The 24,371-nt window shown below is 36.7% G+C and overlaps 1 protein-coding gene across 1 annotated transcript in view; it reads left to right on the top strand.

Moving 5' to 3' along the window:
• LOC112861989 (EGF-like photoreceptor maintenance factor) overlaps nucleotides 1–24,371 on the top strand; it is a 320,134-nt gene that overhangs the window by 9,079 nt on the left and 286,684 nt on the right. Inside the window, exon 2 of the mRNA XM_025925163.2 lies at nucleotides 6,183–6,336. Coding sequence (XP_025780948.2) covers nucleotides 6,227–6,336 — 110 coding nt within the window. The 5' untranslated portion in view covers nucleotides 6,183–6,226. The remainder of the gene's footprint in view (nucleotides 1–6,182; nucleotides 6,337–24,371) is intronic.

Raw genomic sequence — 24,371 nt, 5'->3', positions numbered from 1 at the left:
AGACAAACAGTTCTTCCTGAGTGTTTATTCATAGCTTTTCTCTAAGTATTTTCTCAAAATATAGGTTTGTGATGCAAAGTCAGTTGATTTTAAAGTGAAAAAATCAATCTATCAAACAATATGAACTGTATTCCCTGAAATGGATAATTTGCTATTGAATCATGCAAATACATCAGTAACCTGAGGTCTTCCATTGCCCCCTCCCACCATCATGTTACCAGCAAAACATTCTGAATTCCTTTAAAAGTATTATTATATAAAACAAGAAATCGCTTATTAATAGAATAAGTCCAAATGATGAGTTTAAAACTGTTACTATTTGGCAGACTAGAGGAAGAACTATGCTTAATTGTTTATTTTTATTTCATTCCCATTACCTTTATTAAAGCTGCCTTTTTGTGTTCTATATCACAGGGTAGCTCTGGTTCATGATGGGATGTTGATGTACTTGGATAAGACCGTTTATCCCTGTCATTGATTTTAGTGACTGTGCTTCCTTTAAAAATAACTCATTCTTGCATTGTACTACATATATCTTGTTTAATGTATATAATTTTTAAAATTCAGTTTTTGAAGCTTTGAAAATCAGACCTTGTACATATGGTACAACAGCTTGACCTAAATGTTCAACTTTCTTCTACTCTACTCTGTGTATCATATTTTTAAGCCTTATCTTGAAAATAGGAGTTTGAAATGATAATATACTTTAGAAATATTAAGTAATAGAAACTTCAGGGTAAAAATGGGGAAAAGAACCGGATACCAGACTGTCAGTTAGTGCATAGCAAAATGAACCACCCTCCCCTCTCCCAAAATGATGGGGGTGGAGAACAAGCCAAGAATTCAAGAAAAAAATAATTTTATGCCATTCTATGATATAACTAACCTTTTATATATCCAAGAAGAGACAACACAAGATGCTGGTACAGAGTGTTGCATTTCTAAAGGTGCTCTCATTGCCCCCAGCTTCCTCCCCTCAGTAAAAAGAGGAGTCATAAATAATCCTAAATCTTTAATTATACCATCAAATTCAGAGAAAAGCAGCCTAAGAAACTGAATAGGAAGTCATGGGGAAAATAAGGGAAAACTCTGAAGAACAGAAGCCCAGAAGACTGCTAATGGATCTGAGGGGAGGCAGAAAAGGTAAAGCTGCATCGCTCTCTGCCAGGAACTGGACTAATTTGGGGTATTGTACAGCTGCAGTCTTCAGAAGTGTGATAAAAACCTAGATGGGTTGAGTGGGCTCTAAGAAAGGGCGTTTATGAGGATCTCAAGAGTGATTTTCAGCCAAATTCATTATGCCCTTTGCTACTCATACTTCGTTATTAAATCTTTAATGCTGTTATTCTGTCCAATTTGTTTTCTTCTGCAATATCGATTTAATCTAAATTATTTTTTACTATATTTCACTTTGTGTTTCTCTTACCGAATTTATATTCTTAATAAGCGCTACAGCACAAAGTACTCATGGGAAAGCTGTTTCTTAGATTTTGTATGTCCCCAAATTTTCTGATTTTCAACTGTATTTTGAATCCTTCTTTTCTGTCTTCCTACCCGATCTCAGTCATTCATAAGGGTGGGCATCTCTATCCAGTCCAAGACTGCTATGTTGCTTAACACCAGGGGACCCCCTTTGCATTGTATTCTATGTGAATTTTTCTCCTTGGAGTTGGTTTTGGTTTTCTTTGCTATCATATAATGTGACTCATTTCTCCTAATATACCTCAAAATTTCTAAAACTGAAATTAGCTTATTTTATTTGTTAAAAGGCTAATTTTCAAAAAGATATATAAAATGAGAACACATCAAAAATTTTATTTAACCTCGGGGCGCCTGGGTGGCGCAGTCGGTTAAGCGTCCGACTTCAACCAGGTCACGATCTCACGGTCCGTGAGTTCGAGCCCCGCGTCGGGCTCTGGGCTGATGGCTCAGAGCCTGGAGCCTGTTTCCGATTCTGTGTCTCCCTCTCTCTCTGCCCCTCGCCGGTTCATGCTCTGTCTCTCTCTGTCCCAAAAATAAATAAAAACGTTGAAAAAAAAAATTTTATTTAACCTCTTAATGAGGGAACTGGTAAGATACTATGACTAGTTCAGAGGAGGAGTCAAGGAGTATGTGTGTATATATATATATATATATATATATATATATATATATATATGAGATTAAGGAATTTTGAAGCGAATTTACAAATAGAGACTTTACAAAGCAAGTCTACCTATGGAGTAACAATCAGTTGCACTTCACCAGGCACGATCAGTTTGAATTGCTATAGACAAGAATAACTCAAATTATTATTAGTTTTCATCAACTTACAGTTGTAAAATATCTGAAAGATAAAGACAGTTGAGGAGCACCTGAATGGGTAAGCTAGATTTTTTTTTCCTATTTCAGATTCTTTCACAATTTCTCCTGATACCTTTCTCTGAACCATTCTTTGAAATCCAAGCGTTGCTTGTGTTCTACTCTTACAGAGCCTGAAACATGGGGGGAGAGATAACTTAAGTTTCCTGGCATTCTTAATGAGATGTTAAAGAAACATTTGTCTGGGGTTCAGTGATACTTTACATTTCACTTTGGTTTCTTTTTTTTTTTTTTTTCTCTTTCAAATTGATGTGAGCTCTGACACAGAGATATTTCAAGTTTATCTAGATCCTTGAGCATATCCAGGGTCCTTTCAGATGTCCATAACATCAAAATTATTTTTTTCAAAATTATTTTTTAATAAAACCAAGATATTTGTCTTTTTCACTGTGTTGATGGACATTTGCACTCGGGGTACAAAAGTCACAGTAGATACAGTATCTGGCACCTAGTGTCATGGCAGAGTATATTTGTACACCCAAATTGTACTCATTTTATTCTATTCCACTATGCACTCAAAGTAAAAGTCAACATAAAAATGCCCTAATGGTGCAGAAAATGCATTCATTTTTTAAAATTCTCAATCCTTGTGTATGCAGCTTTTTAATGTGCTGTGCATAAAAGCAAAAGTATACATCAAAGCAAGTCTGGTGCATACCAATATATAATCACTGTCTTGAGGAATAACACTTGTGCAATTTTTTTAAGTTGCTAGTTGAAGTAGCCATTATGAAAACATGACTTGAAAAATAACTAAAAGATAATCTGTGGCTCTTCAAATCTGAATATTTTGCAGCCATTTTCTCAAAAATTAACAAAGTAAGCCTGCCGTTTTGAGGAAAGCAGCTGACAGTATTTGTTTCCCAATAATAAACCTCAAGATTTCTAGTAAAAATTAGAATTTTGGAAAATGTATATTCTTCACAATGAGCTTCAGAGCTCCACCATGGTTTTTGATGAGTTCAGTAGTAATAATAACGAATGTGATTTTTTAATATGATATAATAAAATATGTCAATCTTTGAAAGATACCCATTACTCAGTGAATCAGTATTTTTCAAATAACCAATAAATGATGTTCCAGAATCCTGCAAAGGTAAAATATCCATTTAAAATGCAAGAAATACCAATGGAATTTTAATGTAACAGAGGATGTAAAGATTATTAGTATAGTTCCAGATTCCACATTGCAACTATACTTTAAGGAACTACCACTTATCCAATTTGTATATGTTTAAAAAGACAGTTTAAATAATGCTAATTTTCCAGTTACATTCTCTGTGAAGCTGGAGTTCATGTACTTCCACCAAAGCAACAATTCACAATAGATTGAATACAGAAGTAGGTATGAAAATCCAACAGCTTTTGTTAAACTTAACATTGAAAATTATTGTAGAAGTAAAGAATACTCCTCTCACTATTTTTGTTTTGTAAGATATAATTACTTTTCACAAAATATGTTATTTAGGTTAATGTGTAATGGATTTTATTATTGTTATTTTTAAATAAGCTACTCAATAAATATTTGAAAAATTTCTCAGCTTTAAATTCTTTTTTTTTTTCAGTTTTAAATTCTAATCCAATAAATATTAAAAGATGCAAATAATGTAAACAAAAGCTCTTTGGGATTCCTCAATTGATTTTAAGTTTATTAAAGAGTCCTTAGACCTAAAAGTTTGAAAACTGATTGTAACAATTTTTATTTTAAAATACATGTACAATATCATTTTGCTCTAATGAAAAATTCTCTCTCTACATATCTATCCATTTATCTGTATTAAAGCTGGCCACTTTTGAGGGTTGTAATTTCAGGTTGGTTTAGTATGCTAATGTTGGTATTTTTCTTAAAGTCATTATCTTAAATACGTATATTCACAATAATAAAAGAAAAAAAGGAAATAAAGATACTCAAAAATATTAAAAATATATATTTCACAAATGTCTGAGAATTCAGTAAATACATAATAAATACACAGTAAGAATTAATTGCTTTGATTTTGGATCAATTGGAAACCAAAAGAGAAAGAAATGAAAATTGACCCCTGTAGTTTCCTATGGCTGCTGTAGCAAATTACTATAAATTTAGTGTCTTAAAACAAGAGAAAGTTATTTTTTTACAGTTCTGGAAGCCATAAGTCCAAAATGTGTCTTAGAAGCCTCAAATGATGTTGCAGCTTTGGCTCTTTCTGGAGGCTCTAGATGAGAACCTGTTCCTTGCCTCTCCAGCTTCTGGTGGCCACTTGCCTTCCTTGGCTTGTGGCTGCATCATGCCAGTCTCCACCTCTGTAGTCACATAGCCTATCCTCTTCCATTGTCAAATCTCCCTCTGCTTCCCTTTTAGAAGGACACATGTGACTAAATTTTAACACAACCAGATAATCCACAATAATCTCATCTCAGAGACTTTCATTTAGTTACACCTGCAAAGTCTCTTTTACCATATAAGATTAACATTCACAGGTTCCAGCAATTCGGACATGGATATCTTTGGTGGCCATTATCCAACCTATCACAACCACTGCTTCACATCATGTACAGAAATCGATTCTACATAAAATATAGATCTTTAAAAAGCTTACAAAAGATAAGCTAAGAAAATAACCTTATAATTTTGAAGCAAAGATATCTTAAAGGTGACATAAAAAGCACTAATTACAACCATAAAGGAAACAATAAATAGACCTGCGCCAAAATTAAGACCATATGGGGCACCTGGGTGGCTCAGTTGGTTAAACATCAGACTACTGATACCAGTTCACATCATGATCTCACAGCTGTGGGATCAAGCCCCACATGGAGCTCCAAGCTGATGGAGCTCCAAGCTGAGCAAGGGGCCTCCCTGGGATTCTCTTCTGACCCTCCCTGACTTGTGGGTGCACACACTCTCTCTCTAAATAAGTAAACATTAAAAAAAAGATTGTTAAAAAAATCTATGTACTTACATATATGTCTAAAGTTTATTATTAAGTGAAGAGAGAAAGATGAATAAGGCTACTTATTGCATTATTTTTTTTAAAAACTTTTTAATGTTCATTTATTTTTGAGAGAGAGTGAAAGAAAGGGTGGGAGAGGAGCAGAGAGACAGGGAGACAGAGAATCCAAAGCAGGCTCCATGCTGTCAGCCCAAAGTCGGCTGTGGGGCTTGAACCCACAAACTGTGAGATCATGACCTGAGCCACCCAGGCATCCCCATTATTTTATTTTAAAAAATTAAGGCTATATAAATATTTGGGTGTGTGTGTGTGTATATATATATGTATATATATACACACACATGATAGAAAAGAATACCTCAAAGTGGGATGAAAGAATGAGCTGGAGAAAGGGAAAATATTTCTTTTTTTATTGATTTTTTTTATTTTTTATGAAAGACAAAAATTATAATACAAATAATTAACGATAATAATAAACCAAGTTCTGTAATACTCAACAGGTGCCAGAGACTTTTATTATTATTTTTTTTTAATTATCACAGTAATTCTAATAATTACTTGCTCTCTTCATCCCATTATAGTATATGAGGAAACTGAGGCTCAGGATAAGATCATCTTGCTGTTAAGAAACAGAGGCAGAAGTTAACAGAAGTTAATTTCATGTGAAGTTAAATGATGTTAATGCCATGCTAGTCTCAGCCTGTGAAAAATAATGTATATTTCTGATATAGTATTACTACATTGAATAGTTATCTCATAATGCTCCTAGCCATCTCACTAAGTCATTAGTCCTAGGGGACAAAAGATTGTGTTTTTTGAAAGAATGATTGTAATTGAATAAAACATAAATAAAATCACTAATTTCATGGAATATTTGTTTTTTTAAAGGTAGTGAGAAAAATACCGGACAACAGTTTCTTCATTTATTTCTCATGGATGGAAGGCCCACAGTTAAATATGGATGTGGAAGTTCTCACAATATCTTGACTCTTTCTGCTAATTATAGCATTAACACAAATGCATTCATCCCTATCACAATACGGTAAGTCTTCCACAGTAGTTCTTTGAATTATACTGTTGAAACTTATTTTTTCAATGTTATTTATATGTATAATAGCCACCCAGATATGAAAAGAAGGACAAAAAGGTCCATCTGAAAGTAGTCTCACTAATCAGTGTTTTCAGTTTGATGGATAAAGTATAAATTAAACTAAGGTATAATATGATACCATCCAGTGGCAATCCAATTACATACAGAATGAATTTCTTTGAAAAATACCATGGAGCAAATAAATAGGTTAAAGAATCCTGTGGTCCACTTGAAATTAAGATCCGGTAGTTGTTCAAGAAAATATCTATTGAATGAAAATAGCTGTTCAGAACTGGGGAGTTGGGGCAGGTGGCCATTGACTCTGCACAGAAAAAAGAAAATCCAGTAGGAAAAAAAAATGAATATTAGATGGAAATGCTTTCTGGGGCATATAAACTTTTGGAAGGAAGTCTTGGAATTAATTCATACTTCAGAATTAGGACATCTCAGAAGAGAGAGATGACTAAATATGATGGTCACATCCCAAGGGTATTACTGAACAAAATTTAAATGTAGCAGCCAAGAATTTAAAATTCTTTATCAGTATAGCAATCTAGTGATAATGGTCTCTAAAGTTACTCTGTGTCAGTTAAAAATAACATTTTGTGCCTGAGTTTGTATGTTAGATGACAGTTGGATACGTTAGTCTGATTAGCTGGAATCTTGGCTAACCTGTGAAGGTTATATAAATCAAATAAGCTTTCCCAGAGTCTGTATCAGTCTGAAAATAAAATCAAGGAAATTGACACCAATCTGAAAATGGAAACTCCTTACAGGCAGGGACAGCATCTTACTCATTTTTAATGCAGTTTGCAGGACATCTGACAGAAAGATGCTCAGTAAATGTTTGAATGAAGAAAGGAGAGTGTCTGGGGCTGGGCAGATCAATTGGTTATGACAAGAAGGCAATAAAATTACCCTAAGGTAATGAAATTATTATTCACAGATTAGGAAGACCCTTTGGGAAAAGAGAGTTGTGTGTAGACAAAGCAAATTTTCAGAGCAATGGACTTAACCATCTCTCTTACAAAAGTTGCAGTTGCTCATACAAAAAAAGAGCCAGATGAGGAAGTGAATAACTTAAAAACCAATTTAAAAGGCATTTTGATTGATAACACCCTCATTTTATACAGTGTAATCATTTCACACAAACAATGGCACATTTGATCACATATGAAGTAATTTCTGTTTTGATCAAACTTACTTAAAGGGATGATTTTATTTCTTGCCTTTAAGTAATGAATACTTAACTAGGCAGTCCTCAAACCACTCAGAGCCTTAGGTAGCCCGAAGGTGAAACCATCCTTTAAAAAAATATTGATGGGGCGCCTGGGTGGCTCAGTTGGTTAAGCGGCCGACTTCGGCTCAGGTCATGATCTCACGGTCCGTGAGTTCGAGCCCCGCGTCGGGCTCTGTGCTGCCAGCTCAGAGCCTGGAGCCTGTTTCAGATTCTGTGTCTCCCTCTCTCTGGCCCTCCCCTGTTCATGCTCTGTCTCTCCCTTTCTCAAAAATAAATAAAATGTTAAAAAAAAAATTAAATATATATATATTGATACTCCTAGTGAAACTAAAAACCAAGGACTTTCCAAGTCCTTCAATTATTTTTATCCAAAATTTAGGAAGTGAAAAAGAGATGTCTCCACTGACACGAAAATGCAAATCTGCTTTGTCTTAAGCGCAGTATCCTACCAGACAATAGATTAAATTAAGGGCTGACCCTAGGACTATATTGTATATTGTGTATTATATATTATATAAATTATTTAAGAGTATATAATATAAATAACAAGTATATTCTAGACAATTCTTCAAGAACTTTTACTGTGAAGGTATAAAAAGAGGTAAGGTGGTAACTAGAGGGAGGTGAGGAGTCAAAAGGGAAAAAATGTAGGATGAGAGATTTCAGCATGTTTAATTTGGGATTTAATTCCACTCAACATACTAGTTGAGTGGAATGTGTTAATACATAGAAAAATAATGAATAATTGAGAACATAAAGTCCCTTAGAAGTTTAAACTGATGAGATACAACCTACATGAGAGAAGATTCCTACCAGAGGGCAGTGAAAATGGAAAAAGAGACTTTTGATGTTCTGTGTACATATCTTGGTCTATGACTACCTTTTGCTTTACCCCATCTGTTCAGTTGTTTATGTCACCTTCTCTTTCTGTCTTGCCTTCTCTGCTCTCCACTCTTATTTCTCCATCCTTATTGGGCACAAGTTAAAATTAAAAGGTTCTTTTGTGGAGGTGCCTGGGTAGCTGAGTCGGTTGAGCATCCTACTTTTGATCTCTGCTCAGGTCATGATCTCATGGTTTGTGAGTTCAAGCCCCATGCCGGGCTCTGCACTGACAGTGTGGAGCCTGCTTGGTATTCTCTCTCTCTTTCCTTCTCTGTCTGTCTGTCTGTCTCTCTCTCTGAAAATAAGTAAATAAACCTTTAAAAAAAAAAGTACATATTAAAAGGGTCTGTTTGTACAGCTCTTTTTAATTGTCTCTGACAGGACACTTGTTATGTGAATTCAAAACAAATTTGTCCCTAAAAAGCATGTGAATTAAGTTCCTTTTTAATTATATGAATGTTGTTGGAATATCATCTATATTTAAGGGTTCTTGACAATAAAATACCCTAGCATGATTGATAAGAATTTACTTTAAAAAATTAGTGGAATGAGCTCTAAGGTAAACATGTAAAATATGACTTGGATTTTTATTTTGATATTAGCCACAGAGAATAAACATGTATTTCCTCCTACTAAATCTGCATTGTACCTGTAGGATAGATGACAGAAGTAGAGCAAACTTGAATAAGCCACTTGTAGTGATTGAGGTCAATTCAGTATCAAGATAGAAGTTCTTCTTAAACGAAATGGAGCGGAGATCACAGCTCTACAGATAGATTGTAATTCATACTCATGCACAGTTTGTCTTTCATTTCAACAAATTTTGAAAGGGATCACATAGAGAGAGTCTTAGTTTTCACAAGGGTTATTCTCCTTTGGGGAAGTTCAGAAAAATTGTCTTACTATATATATACTTTTTAAAGTTTCTGAAGTTTAAATTTTTCTGGCACCCTTTGTGTCTGTCCTGAACAAAAGCTGACTCTTTATTCAGCATTTGTTCTGTAAAGAAATCCTGTGTCCTTTCCTCTGAGTAATTTACTGTGTTATTATCTGCATATTTTAAATCCACACAGCCTATTCTACCGTAGAATCCTCAAGGACTTATCCTGATGTGTATTATCCATGTATATCTGAGGCATACTTCAATATCTAGTGATTTATTTTGGTTAACAAACTGTTAGGTAGCCAAAGCCGAGTGGATATTGACCAATAATTGCATGACTGCCAGAACCACACATCCTGATCAGCCACTTTTTAGTAGCTGGCCAGTGTAAAGGAATGCATGCAGGGTTTGATATTAATTGAACAGAAGCTGGAAAAGTTACTAATAGTTGGGCAGCAAGAACCTTAGAACTTGCTCAAACCCAAACATCACATAAAACCACTGCAAGCATTTTTAACACATCATCTTGTTAGATATTTGGTCCAGAAAACAAAATAACAAAAACTGCTGTTGAGTTTTGTAAATGGACTGATTTTTACCTCCTGTTTGATCTTACTAATTTCTATGAAATAAAAACTTCTTGTTAGGTGTATGTATATTTGTGTGTGTGTGTGTGTGTGTGTGCGCGCGCGCACGTGCATGCGTTAGTACATATCTGTGCAAATTACTTTTTATTAAGAAAGTAGAAAAAAAAGAAAGGGACACCTGGGTAGCTCAGTTGGTTAAGCATTCAACTCATGATTTTTGATAGCATGGAGACTGCTTGGGACTCTCTCTCTCCCTCTCTCTCTGCCCCTTGTCTGCTCTCTCATTCTCTCAAAATAAATAAGGGTGCCTGGGTGGCTTAGTCAGTTAAGCATCTGACTCTGGATGTTGGCTTAGGTCATGATCAGACAGTGCTAAGATGAAGCCCTGTGTCAGCCCTGTGTGTTGAAGGCATGGAGCCTGCTTGAGATTCTCTTTCTTCTCTTTCTGCCCCTCCCCCAGCTCTCTCGCACTCTCTCACTCTCTCTCAGAATAAACATTTAAAATAAATAAATATTTTAAAAAGCAGAAAATAAATTTACATAATGCAAAACTAGCATTAAAACCTTAAAGACTGGGAAATAAAAAGGATTCTGAGCAGGATTGCTTTTAACTATATCAAATGAAGAGATTTAGTGGTAAATAATTTATGAAAATTAAGAAAGGAACAAATGACAACTTCTTATAATACCTATATATAATTTGTCAATGGCCTTTCAGGCAACTCTGCTCAAAATCAGCTTCAAGTGCTTTGCCATTTTCCCCACATAAGTTTTCAGTATTACAAGTTGTTTCCTGTTGTCCTATAATTCCATGGCATTTGTCCTGTAACTGCATACAGAGAATGATAAGGAAACTATTCAAGTTTATGTAAGAAGAAAGAATAAATATAATGTATTATCAGCTCTAATCTTGAGAGTAACTCAAAATGTCCTTTATGTCTCTGATTTTCTAAAATATAAAGGTTTTTCACACGTTCTTGATAGTTAATATTATGTAAGCTATGGATTACATGCCTTTAGTCTTAGAGCCCAGAAACTATGTAATAGCAACAATCTTCACTTCTTGAAGCAGATGGTGACTTTTGAACTGCGCTAAATCTATAAGATATTAGATTTATTCATAAAACGTTGCCATGTCAATATGGAAAGTTTGGCAGGCTTTTCATCTTAAAAAGGTCAAACTTCATCACTTCAATATTAATTTCTGTATCTTTTCCATCAGCACTTCCATCTGGTATTTCTTAGAGGAAATGTAGGAAAACTATAGCGAAATATGGCATAGTACTTTATCATTACATTGACTTGTACATAAATACATAAATCTAAACATTGATCTTGCTCCCTTATCCATGCATAACACAGTAATCATACATAACATGTCCAGTACTAGTGAACAACAACTTATAATATAGTTTATTTGTATTGAATTGAAAATATCCACTACAAAACTAAAATTTATTTCATTAAATAAGATTAAATCTTTTAGAAGTTTGTGGGTCTAGAAGTTGGTGATTTTAGTACTGTTTAGGATTATTGGGTAGAGTCTTCTGCTAGCATGTGTAGTTGTGTCTAAAATTCTCAAATATCTTGAGAAACAAGGAAGTGTCAGTTTGGTGTTGAATGAGGCAGAAATAGAAGGGAGAGCTTTCTAAATAAAGACATTGCTATCTAAATGTGAAGCTGAGTCTACACAGTGTGTTCACTGAATAATATGTCAGCTATGGACTCAACCAACCAGTGATATAAAAAAATAATTTAAAGTGATTGACTATATAGTCACATGCTTCTTTTAATTATGCAATTCAGTTCAAGTTGTCCAAATGGAATGGCTATTATCAAAGTTAAAAAAGTAAAGATTCAAGTCCTTAGTTCCTCATCTTCTGGTGTGCTGAGATACCAAGACAGCCCGAGAACTGATTGACCCTTAAGGCCTCAGAGCAACCGCAAAGACTCTGTGGTTAGAGTCTTAGAACTTAGACTTGCGGTTCTCTACTAAGAAGAAAGGGACTTAACAGTTGAAAAGTACATCTATAACATAAGAAATAAACTGGATTTTGAAAAAAGATTAGAAATTTACCAGAGGGACAGCAGGTGGAAGAGGATAAGCAATGACATCATGGTGTAGATTAACACATGCAAGAAATTGTATGGAGATTGAGTATGACAGGAACATAAAAAATTTGAGGTGAAAAGATATTTAGTTCAGCAAATCATCGTCAAACACTGTAATTTCTAATGCAGAAAATTACAATAAACTAAAATAAAAGTGAAGAAATTCTTTGGAGAATCAGCAATGTATGCTGAAGAAAGCCTCACATGTTCTTCATTCTTTAATGTTAATGGTAGATTTCTACTACAACTGTCAGGGTTATTGAGGAAGTTGGAGGTGTTCTTGTGTGGTGCAGAATATATGGCGACATGAACTTCAATCCCTAAAAGCCTCTTCTCTCTGTAATTCTAAAAGGCATGTATACTATCATCTTTAAGACAAGATTACATAAGAAAGTAACAGGAAGCAAATGAAGACTTAGGGGCAAACTAAATAATCAGAATTTTGTCAGAACAGCAATAATTGATAAAGTCAGAGAATAGTCTGCCTCACAGGAAAGTTAAAGGGATTGAACATGTTAAAAATAAGATTCATGAGGAAATGCCAAGGGATTCTTTGTTTATTAAGAGCGGTGGTTTTACATTACAGATTTAAATACCATGTATTTTCCAACTTGCTTCTGTAGGACCCACAGCTATTCCTAATTGAGATCCATCATCATGGTGGGAGGATATTTGATTACTGCCTTGAAACAACTGTAAGAAATATTTTACTGTGAAAGTCCTTTAAGTTCTATTCTTAGTCATGGGCTTCAATCCCTGACAACATATTTATCTTAATTAACTTCTATAGAACAATTCTCACAGAGTGGACTCAAAATATAGACAATCTTATTTATTTAAAAAAATGGCCAGCTACCTAACTTTTTAAATGAAGCTAAAAGAAGCTATGTGAGCTTCTTCCTCAACAAATTGACCTTGACTTCATCAATATACTGAATAAAAAGGATATATATTGAGATAAATTGTTTTAGAACTTCACATCTGTTAACTCTGTTCTACCTAACACAAATTCATTTAAGAATAGTGTAAGACTTTTCAAAAGATATACTAAATTTTCAAAATTGAAAGCTGGTTTCATAGGCAGATACTGGTACTAAGCCAAAGTGTTTGAACTTAATAAATATAGAACAAAGACCTTTAGAAGTTGGAGAGGGAAGATGGCAGCGTAGGAGGACGCTGGGCTCACCGCGTGTCCTGCTGATCACTTAGATTCCACCTACACCTGCCTAAATAACCCAGAAAACCGCCAGAGGATTAGCAGAACGGAGTCGCCGGAGCCAAGCGCAGACGAGAGGCCCACGGAAGAGGGTAGGAAGGGCGGCGAGGCGGTGCGCGCTCCACGGACTGGCGGGAGGGAGCCGGGGCGGAGGGGCGGCTCGCCGGCCAAGTAGAGCCCCCGAGTCTGGCTTGCAAAAAGCGGAGGGGCCTGACGGACTGTGTTCCGACAGCAAGCGCGACTTAGCGGCTGGGAGGTCATAAGTTAACAGCTCTGCTCAGAAAGCAGGAAGGCTGGAGGACAAAGGGAAGGAGAGCTGCTGAGCCCCCTGACGACAGAGCTCAGTTTGGTGGGGACCAAAGGCGCTCGCCAGCGCCATCTCCCCCGCCCATCCCCCAGCCAAAATCCCAAAGAGAACCAGTTCCTGCCAGGGAACTTGCTCGCTCCCCCCAAACACCCAACTCTGCGCTTCTGCGGAGCCAAACCTCCGGCAGCGGATCTGACTCCCTCCTGCTGCCACAGGGCCTCTCCTGAAGTGGATCACCTAAGGAGAAGCAAGCTAAGCCTGCCCCTCCTGCCCCTGTGCACCTTGCCTACCCACCCCAGCTAAGACGCCAGATCCCCAGCATCACAAGCCTGGCAGTGTGCAAGTAGCCCAGACAGGCCACCCCTCCCCACAGTGAATCCCGCCCCTAGGAGAGGGGAAGAGAAGGCACACACCAGTCTGACTGTGGCCCCAGCAGTGGGCTGGGGGCAGACATCAGGTCTGACTGCGGCTCCGCCCACCAACTCCAGTTATATACCACAGCACAGGGGAAGTGCCCTGCAGGTCCTCACCATGCCAGGGACTATCCAAAATGACCAAGCGGAAGAATTCCCCTCAGAAGAATCTCCAGGAAATAACAACAGCTAATGAGCTGATCAAAAAGGATTTAAATAATATAACAGAAAGTGAATTTAGAATAATAGTCATAAAATTAATCGCTGGGCTTGAAAACAGTATAGCTGACAGCAGAGAATCTCTTGCTACAGAGATCAAGGGACTAAGGAACAGTCACGGGGAGCTGAAAAACGCTTTAAACGAAATGCATAACAAAATGGAAACCACCATGGCTCGGATTGAAGAGGCAGAGGAGAGAATAGGTGAACTAGAAGATAAAGTTATGGAAAAAGAGGAAGCTGAGAAAAAGAGAGATAAAAAAATCCAGGAGTATGAGGGGAAAATTAGAGAACTAAGTGATACACTAAAAAGAAATAATCTATGCATAATTGGTATCCCAGAGGAGGAAGAGAGAGGGAAAGGTGCTGAAGGGGTACTTGAAGAAATCATAGCTGAGAACTTCCCTGAAGTGGGGAAGGAAAAAGGCATTGAAATCCAAGAGGCACAGAGAACTCCCTTCAGACGGAACTTGAATCGATCTTCTGCACGACGTATCATAGTGAAACTGGCAAAATACAAGGATAAAGAGAAAATTCTGAAAGCAGCAAGGGGCAAACGTGCCCTCACATATAAAGGGAGACCTATAAGACTCGTGACTGATCTCTGTTTTGAAACTTGGCAGGCCAGAAAGAATTGGCACGAGATTTTCAGGGTGCTAGACAGAAAAAATATGCAGCCGAGAATCCTTTATCCAGCAAATCTGTCATTTAGAATAGAAGGAGAGATAAAGGTCTTCCCAAACAAACAAAAACTGAAGGAATTTGTCACCACTAAACCAGCCCTCCAAGAGATCCTAAGGGGGACCCTGTGAGACAAAGTACCAGAGACATCACTACAAGCATAAAACATACAGACATCACAATGACTCTAAACCCATATCTTTCTATAATAACACTGAATGTAAATGGATTAAATGCGCCAACCAAAAGACAGAGAGTATCAGAATGGATAAAAAAACAAGACCCATCTATTTGCTGTCTACAAGAGACTCATTTTAGACCTGAGGACACCTTTAGATTGAGAGTGAAGGGATGGAGAACTATTTATCATGCTACTGGAAGCCAAAAGAAAGCTGGAGTAGCCATACTTCTATCAGACAAACTAGACTTTAAATTAAAGGCTGTAACAAGAGATGAAGAAGGACATTATATAATAGTGACAGGGTCTATCCATCAGGAAGAGCTAACAATTATAAATGTCTATGCGCTGAATACCGGAGCGCCCAAATATATAAAACAATTACTCATAAACATAAGCAACCTTATTGAGAAGAATGTGGTAATTGCAGGGGACTTTAACACCCCACTTACAGAAATGGATAGATCATCTAGACACACGGTCAATAAAGAAACAAGGGCCCTGAATGAGACATTGGATCAGATGGACTTGACAGATATATTTAGAACTCTGCATCCCAAAGCAACAGAATATACTTTCTTCTCGAGTGCACATGGAACATTCTCCAAGATAGATCATATACTGGGTCACAAAACAGCCCTTCATAAGTTTACAAGAATTGAAATCATACCATGCATACTTTCAGACCACAATGCTATGAAGCTTGAAATCAACCACAGAAAAAAGTCTGGAAAACCTCCAAAAGCATGGAGGTTAAAGAACACCCTACTAACGAATGAGTGGGTCAACCAGGCAATTAGAGAAGAAATTAAAAAATATATGGAAACAAACGAAAATGAAAATACAACAATCCAAACGCTTTGGGACACAGCGAAGGCAGTCCTGAGAGGAAAATACATTGCAATCCAGGCCTATCTCAAGAAACAAGAAATATCCCAAATACAAAATCTAACAGCACACCTAAAGGAAATAGAAGCAGAACAGCAAAGGCAGCCTAAACCCAGCAGAAGAAGAGAAATAATAAAGATCAGAGCAGAAATAAACAATATAGAATCTAAAAAAACTGTAGAGCAGATCAACGAAACCAAGAGTTGGTTTTTTGAAAAAATAAACAAAATTGACAAACCTCTAGCCAGGCTTCTCAAAAAGAAAAGGGAGATGACCCAAATAGATAAAATCATGAATGAAAATGGAATGATTACAACCAATCCCTCAGAGATACAAACAATTATCAGGGAATACTATGAAAAATTATATGCCAACAAATTGGACAACTTGGAAGAAATGGACAAATTCCTGAACACCCACACGCTTCCAAAACTCAATCAGGAGGAAATAGAAAGCTTGAACAGACCCATAACCAGCGAAGAAATTGAATCGGTTATCAAAAATCTCCCAACAAATAAGAGTCCAGGACCAGATGGCTTCCCAGGGGAGTTCTACCAGACGTTTAAAGCAGAGATAATACCTATCCTTCTCAAGCTATTCCAAGAAATAGAAAGGGAAGGAAAACTTCCAGACGCATTCTATGAAGCCAGTATTACTTTGATTCCTAAACCAGACAGAGAGCCAGTAAAAAAAGAGAACTACAGGCCAATATCCCTGATGAATATGGATGCAAAAATTCTCAATAAGATACTAGCAAATCGAATTCAACGGCATATAAAAAGAATTATTCACCATGATCAAGTGGGATTCATTCCTGGGATGCAGGGCTGGTTCAACATTCGCAAATCAATCAACGTGATACATCACATTAACAAAAAAAAAGAGAAAAACCATATGATCTTGTCAATCGATGCAGAAAAGGCCTTTGACAAAATCCAGCACCCTTTCTTAATAAAAACCCTTGAGAAAGTCGGGATAGAAGGAACATACTTAAAGATCATAAAAGCCATTTATGAAAAGCCCACAGCTAACATCATCCTCAACGGGGAAAAACTGAGAGCTTTTTCCCTGAGATCAGGAACACGACAGGGATGCCCACTCTCACCGCTGTTGTTTAACATAGTGCTGGAAGTTCTAGCATCAGCAATCAGACAACAAAAGGAAATCAAAGGCGTCAAAATTGGCAAAGATGAAGTCAAGCTTTCGCTTTTTGCAGATGACATGATATTATACATGGAAAATCCGATAGACTCCACCAAAAGTCTGCTAGAACTGATACATGAATTCAGCAAAGTTGCAGGATACAAAATCAATGTACAGAAATCAGTTGCATTCTTATACACTAACAATGAAGCAACAGAAAGACAAATAAAGAAACTGATCCCATTCACAATTGCACCAAGAAGCATAAAATACCTAGGAATAAATCTAACCAAAGATGTAAAGGATCTGTATGCTGAAAACTATAGAAAGCTTATGAAGGTAATTGAAGAAGATTTAAAGAAATGGAAAGACATTCCCTGCTCATGGATTGGAAGAATAAATATTGTCAAAATGTCAATACTACCCAAAGCTATCTACACATTCAATGCAATCCCAATCAAAATTGCACCAGCATTCTTCTCGAAACTAGAACAAGCAATCCTAAAATTCCTATGGAACCACAAAAGGCCCCGAATAGCCAAAGTAATTTTGAAGAAGAAGACCAAAGCAGGAGGCATCACAATCCCAGACTTTAGCCTCTACTCCAAAGCTGTCATCATCAAGACAGCATGGTATTGGCACAAAAACAGACACATAGACCAATGGAATAGAATAGAAACCCCAGAACTAGACCCACAAACGTATGGCCAACTCATCTTTGACAAAGCAGGAAAGAACATCCAATGGAAAAAAGACAGTCTCTTTAACAAATGGTGCTGGGAGAACTGGACAGCAACATGCAGAAGGTTGAAACTACACCACTTTCTCACACCATTCACAAAAATAAACTCCAAATGGATAAAGGACCTGAATGTGAGACAGGAAACCATCAAAACCTTAGAGGAGAAAGCAGGAAAAGACCTCTCTGACCTCAGCCGTAGCAATCTCTTACTCGACACATCCCCAAAGGCAAGGGAATTAAAAGCAAAAGTGAATTACTGGGACCTTATGAAGATAAAAAGCTTCTGCACAGCAAAGGAAACAACCAACAAAACTAAAAGGCAACCAACGGAATGGGAAAAGATATTTGCAAATGACATATCGGACAAAGGGCTAGTATCCAAAATCTATAAAGAGCTCACCAAACTCCACACCCGCAAAGCAAATAACCCAGTGAAGAAATGGGCAGAAAACATGAATAGACACTTCTCTAAAGAAGACATCCGGATGGCCAACAGGCACATGAAAAGATGTTCAGCGTCGCTCCTTATCAGGGAAATACAAATCAAAACCACACTCAGGTATCACCTCACGCCAGTCAGAGTGGCCAAAATGAACAAATCAGGAGACTATAGATGCTGGAGAGGATGTGGAGAAACGGGAACCCTCTTGCACTGTTGGTGGGAATGCAAATTGGTGCAGCCGCTCTGGAAAGCAGTGTGGAGGTTCCTCAGAAAATTAAAAATAGACCTACCCTATGACCCAGCAATAGCACTGCTAGGAATTTATCCAAGGGATACAGGAGTACTGATGCATAGGGGCACTTGTACCCCAATGTTCATAGCAGCACTCTCAACAATAGCCAAATTATGGAAAGAGCCTAAATGTCCATCAACTGATGAATGGATAAAGAAATTGTGGTTTTTATACACAATGGAATACTACGTGGCAATGAGAAAAAATGAAATATGGCCTTTTGTAGCAACGTGGATGGAACTGGAGAGTGTGATGCTAAGTGAAATAAGCCATACAGAGAAAGACAGATATCATATGGTTTCACTCTTATGTGGATCCTGAGAAACTTAACAGGAACCCATGGGGGAGGGGAAGAAAAAAAAAAAAAAAAAGAGGTTAGAGTGGGAGAGAGCCAGAGCATAAGAGACTGTTGAGAACAGAGAACAAACTAAGGGTTGATGGGGGGTGGGAGGGAGGAGAGGGTGGGTGATGGGTATTGAGGAGGGCACCTTTTGGGATGAGCACTGGGTGTTGTATGGAAACCAATTTGACAATAAATTTCATATATAAATAAAAAAAAAAAAGACCAACAAAAAACCAGACTCAAATACAGACAACAAAGTGGTGGTTGCCAGAGAGAGGTGGGTGGGGGGATGGGCAAAATGAATAAAAGAAATTAAAAGCGCACGTATCTAGATGAGCACTGAGTAATGTATAGAATTGTTGAATCATTGAGTACACTTGAAACTAATAAAACATTAGTTTTATTAATGTTTTACTAATAAAACATTAATTATACTTCAATAAAAAATACTAAAAATTAAAAAAAAAAGAGAGAGAAAAAAAAACAAAGACCTTTAATGCTTTGTCAGATAATTTATTTTTTTCTTTTAAGATTTTATTTAAATTCAAGTTAGTTAACATATAGTGTAGTATTGGTTTCAGGAGTAGAATTTAGGGATTCATCACTTACATATAACATCCAGTGCTCATCACAAGTGCTCTCCCTAATACCTGTCACCCATTTAGCCCATCCTTCCACCCAACACCCCCCCCCCAGCAACCCTCAGTTTGTTCTCTATAGTTAAGAGTCTCTTCTGATTTGCCTCCGTCTCTGTTTTTATCTTACTGTATTTTTCCTTCCCTTCTCCTGTGTTCCTCTGTTTTGTTTCTTAAATTCCATATGAGTGAAACCATATGATATTCATCTTTCTCTGACTGACTTATTTCATTTAGCATAAAACACTCTAGTTTCCTCCATGTCAAAATGGCTAAAATGAACAACCCAGGAAACAACAGATGTTGGCAAAGATACGGAGAAAGGGAACCCTCTTACACTGTTGGTGGGTATGCAAACTGGTGCAGTCACTCTCGAAAACAGTGTGGAGGTTCCTCAGAAAGTTAAAGATAGAGCTGCCTATGACCCAGCAACTGCACTACTAGGTATTTAGCCAGAAGATACAAAAATACTGATTCAAAGGGGCACATGCACCCCAATGTTATAGCAGTGCTATCAACAATAGCCAAATTATGGAAAGAGCCCTAATGTCCATCCGCTGATAAATGGACAAAGTTGTGGTGTGTGTGTGTGTGTGTATAGGATATTACTCAGCCATCAAAAAGAATGAAATCTTGACATTTTCAGGGACACATAATTTGTTCTAATGCCATCATTAGACACAGCCAATTCCTGTTTTATAGTATTTGATACAGAATTTTGTCTTGGTCCCTCCTACTTTTTGACTTAGTTGGCTTAATTCTAATTTCTAGCAATATTTGAACCCCAATTTTGCCTTCAAAGACAGGATGTTACAAAGATAAGAAGGAGTAGATTCCAAAACAAAGCCCTATAGCCAATAGCATGAAAATTCACGTAGGAGCATAGTAGACACCTCAGTAAAGCTCCCATCATTTGGAAAACAGAAATTTCCAATTTATGTGATAGACTGGGATGAACTCAACCATGCCCTGAGAATCTCCTCCCAACTCCCAAATGAATAAAATAGCAAAACGCATTCTCCTGCTTTATTGTACTAGCCATGACTCTCATTTTGGCCCCTAGAGTACAGTAGCAGAGACTGCTCTGAAAGAAAATTTTAGCTCCTCTAGTATATAAACCTCAGAGAAGGTGATGGAAACACAATTCCAGCTTAGCATAGCCTCTATGGAGAATTTGTGAAATAAGAAGAAATGAAGTTTTAGATTGGTTGCACAGAAATCACCAATGAGCAAGTCTGGTCCTTGAATGAACATGTGCAAGCTGTCCTGAGGATTCCTAAAAATATTTGGAGATGGAGATTCTATAATGGACTATTATAGAATAGTTAAGTCTTAGCCACTGATACTTAATACCTAGTACCTTAGGTCAGGTTCTTTGGAACTAGACAGTAGGGATTTGCATGCAGGAAGCTTATTAGGGAGTGCTCTTGGTAACAACTGCCAGAAGTCAGTGGGAGAAGCAGCATTGAGAAGAGGTAGAAGTTGAATTGCAGAGCAGTTGTGAAAGAGGCTTCAGCTGACCCTAAGCGAAGCTCTGGAGTAGGGATGTTCATAGTTTACTGAATTGAGTCAAGGGGACCTGGACCTTTTTCCCATCACCAGGAGACTCAAGGCAATACACCACAGCATCAACTACAATTGGTGAGGCTCATGGTAACATAATCACTGAATGGCTGATGAAGTCCACAACTCTTGGGTTTGACTTACACATAAACTAATGTTGTTTTTAGATAAATTAGACACTTATCACTCCCTATAGCCTCCATGGGACTGAGTTTCCCCATGTTAATGGCATGGTTCTACTCAATCTTGTCAGGACTCACCCGAAGAAGTTAGTGACTATTAGGAAGAGTAGTTCAATACTAATCACATCAAACCCCCAAATGCCAACGCTGTAGATGTGGATCAGCACGGACATAGATAACCACAAATAATGCCATTCTGTGATTTATCATTAGACCATTGACCACTGCCCAAGTAGGGTATACTGGGTTCAGGGCACAAGGATAGATCTTTATATGTTCGTTGTGATTCAAAATGAAAGCACAGGGCACCTAAAGGGCACCTGGAAACAGAGAAGTGAGGAAACAAAGCATCCTCTCTATAACTACAGAGAAGTCTTTTACCTGTCTGTTCCTTTCTTTGGAACATAAAGATAATAACACTCATTTTCTGCGATATAGGCTCCTATGAGTGTAATCTGTATGAAAGTTCTTTGAAAAGCATCAAGTGTCCCTCAAATGAATAGTATTATTATTATGGTTTATCATCCATGTAAGTCTATTTCTTCTATTGCTGCCCTAGGACTAGCAAAATTGCTCACTATATTTTTTATTTTATAGCATCTCATTAAAAACACTTCATAAAAACTTTAATGAAGTTTTCTACAGATATTTCTTCTTCCAATTAAGTAAACTTATTTCCTCATGGTTTTGTTCTCTAAGCATTTAATTATTTTAGGCACTATTTTTTGGATGTTCTCCAAAGTTTTCCACGGCTTTATCAGTTGAATTTTATAAGCTGACTCCTTTTTTTAATGGACAGGAAGATCAAAGACATTACATATATTTCTTCTCCATGTGGAATTTTCCTGTAGATTACTGGCAGTATGTTTTCTAATCTATAGGCAGGTCTCAAATATCATATGTATCAGTTTACATTTATTAAGTTTCCACCATAGATATTGTTCAAAGAATATATTTGAGGGAGATAAAATATGTTTAGTGAAAGTAAAAAATCTTTCCATTATTTCACCTCTCTTCCAACATTTCTCCATTACATTCGTGGTTTAGACACTGTCCATTTTTCTCTTTCTTGGAAAGATGCCAGACAAAGGCTGTTCACAGGGCTATATCATCACACAACATACATTCCAATGTGTCTTTAAAAATCTGTTTAAAAAGTTTTGGGAACAACAAATATATATTTTGTATGAAGTTGGAGATGTTTCCAGCGGCCTATTCTGAAAGCCACTGCACTTTCCAGTGTTAATTGGGCAGTAGGGTGGCAGATTAATTCCTTGCTTGTTAAACTAATCTCCTTTTATAGTTTCATAGATGAGAAAGTGATAGGCTGGGACCAGGGACAGGACCTGTCTGGTATATGGTACAAGAAGCAGATGAGTAAGATCATGAAGTGGGCACACACACACACACACGCACACACACACACAAATAAAACACAAAACAAACAAATAAACAAATAAAAAACTGTAGTACAGAAAACAGATATGTTATTTTGCCAGCAGAGGAAAAGGCTGTCCAGGTGATCATGAGATAGACATATCTGTTGATTTTCTTTATAAGGATGTATTAGAAACTCCACCCACATAATAATGTCAATCTAGTTCATTTATTCATGCTCATTAATAGCTGTATAATAATAGTGTTTATTTTTCACCTATATGATGAGCACTATCTACAATAAATATTTTTACACACAATCTCATTGAATATTCACAATATCTTTAAGGGGTACTTTGGTAATACTCATTTAAGAGATGAGTAAAGTGAATCTTAAAGAGACTAATTAATTGTCTAAGGACATGTAGCTAGTAACTGAAGCATGGGTCCCAGATAGACAATTTCACTGTAGATTTCTTATAATTAACTACAACACTACACAGCTCATTGTTGTTCAGATTTTTCTGCCTAAAATGCTTCTAAAAGGAGACCATCTCAAATCAAAACATCTATAAGGAGTCCCTCCTTCAGCATCTGTCATTTCAAGGACAGATTATGTGGCTTATAATCAAGGTCCTTTATCAGCTTATTACCTATACATTTATGCTCCTCTACTACCCAACGTGGACTATCCCATTCCACTAAGCCATGGTCCCAAATACAGTCCTCCCTTTTCCTACCACATTCATTTTAGCTACTGCTACAATTTCTCCCCTGAAATGCCCTCTCTGCTCATTTCTCCTAATTGTACATTATCCTTCCTACAAGCCTGTCTCCTCTAGAAGCTAGTCGAGATTGATCCTCTTCCTTACTCACAACTGCTAGCATGCTCATGTCTTATGATATTGTATACTGGCCTTTCAGATGAACAGTTACCTCATCTCCAAAACCAAACAAGCATGTAAAGCTTGAGTATGTGACAAGTAGAAGAAAAACAATTAGATAGACTTCATCATGGAAATATTACTAATGGAGATCAGTTAAGTAGATGAAGGCCTTGGAAACTTAGCTTCTTAGATAGATTATTTAGAAGGTTTATTATTATTTATTTAGGTTTATTATTATTTATTTAGATTATTTAACAGGTTTGACATAAGCAAATCCACAAGTAATAAAATGTTCGTATGAGAAATTAGAATGTAAGTCTTAATTGATTTAAGCCTAATGAGAACTCCAGAAGTTTTGTTCCAAAAAAAAAAAAAAAAAAAGAATGGCATTAGTAGACGGCCTTCAAGATTAGATGGAGAAGGTATTGATTCTCATTTTTTCTTTAAAAAAATGTTTAAATGATGATATTAATAATAAAATACAGGTAATTAAGCTCTTACTACCTTACATGCACACTTTTAAGCTCTTTACCTAGATTTAATTACTTATTCCTAATGTCCAGCCAGGATGGTACTATTACACTCATTCTAAAGAAGAAACTTGGTACACAGAGCCTGAGGGTACTGTGAAACCATACAGTTTTTACTAAGAAAGTCTGATTCCAGACTCTAACGAGGCAATAAGTGTAGGAAAAATATTTCATACTTTGCATAATTCATGAAACCTTTCGGACATATTAAAAACTTTTTTTAAGCAAGAGGTTTATTTAAATAA

This window comes from Puma concolor, chromosome B2 (assembly GCF_028749965.1).
Source record: "Puma concolor isolate L17-30 chromosome B2, mPumCon1.1.hap2, whole genome shotgun sequence".
NCBI lineage: Eukaryota > Metazoa > Chordata > Mammalia > Carnivora > Felidae > Puma > Puma concolor.
This window is presented reverse-complemented; position numbering and strand designations above follow the sequence as displayed.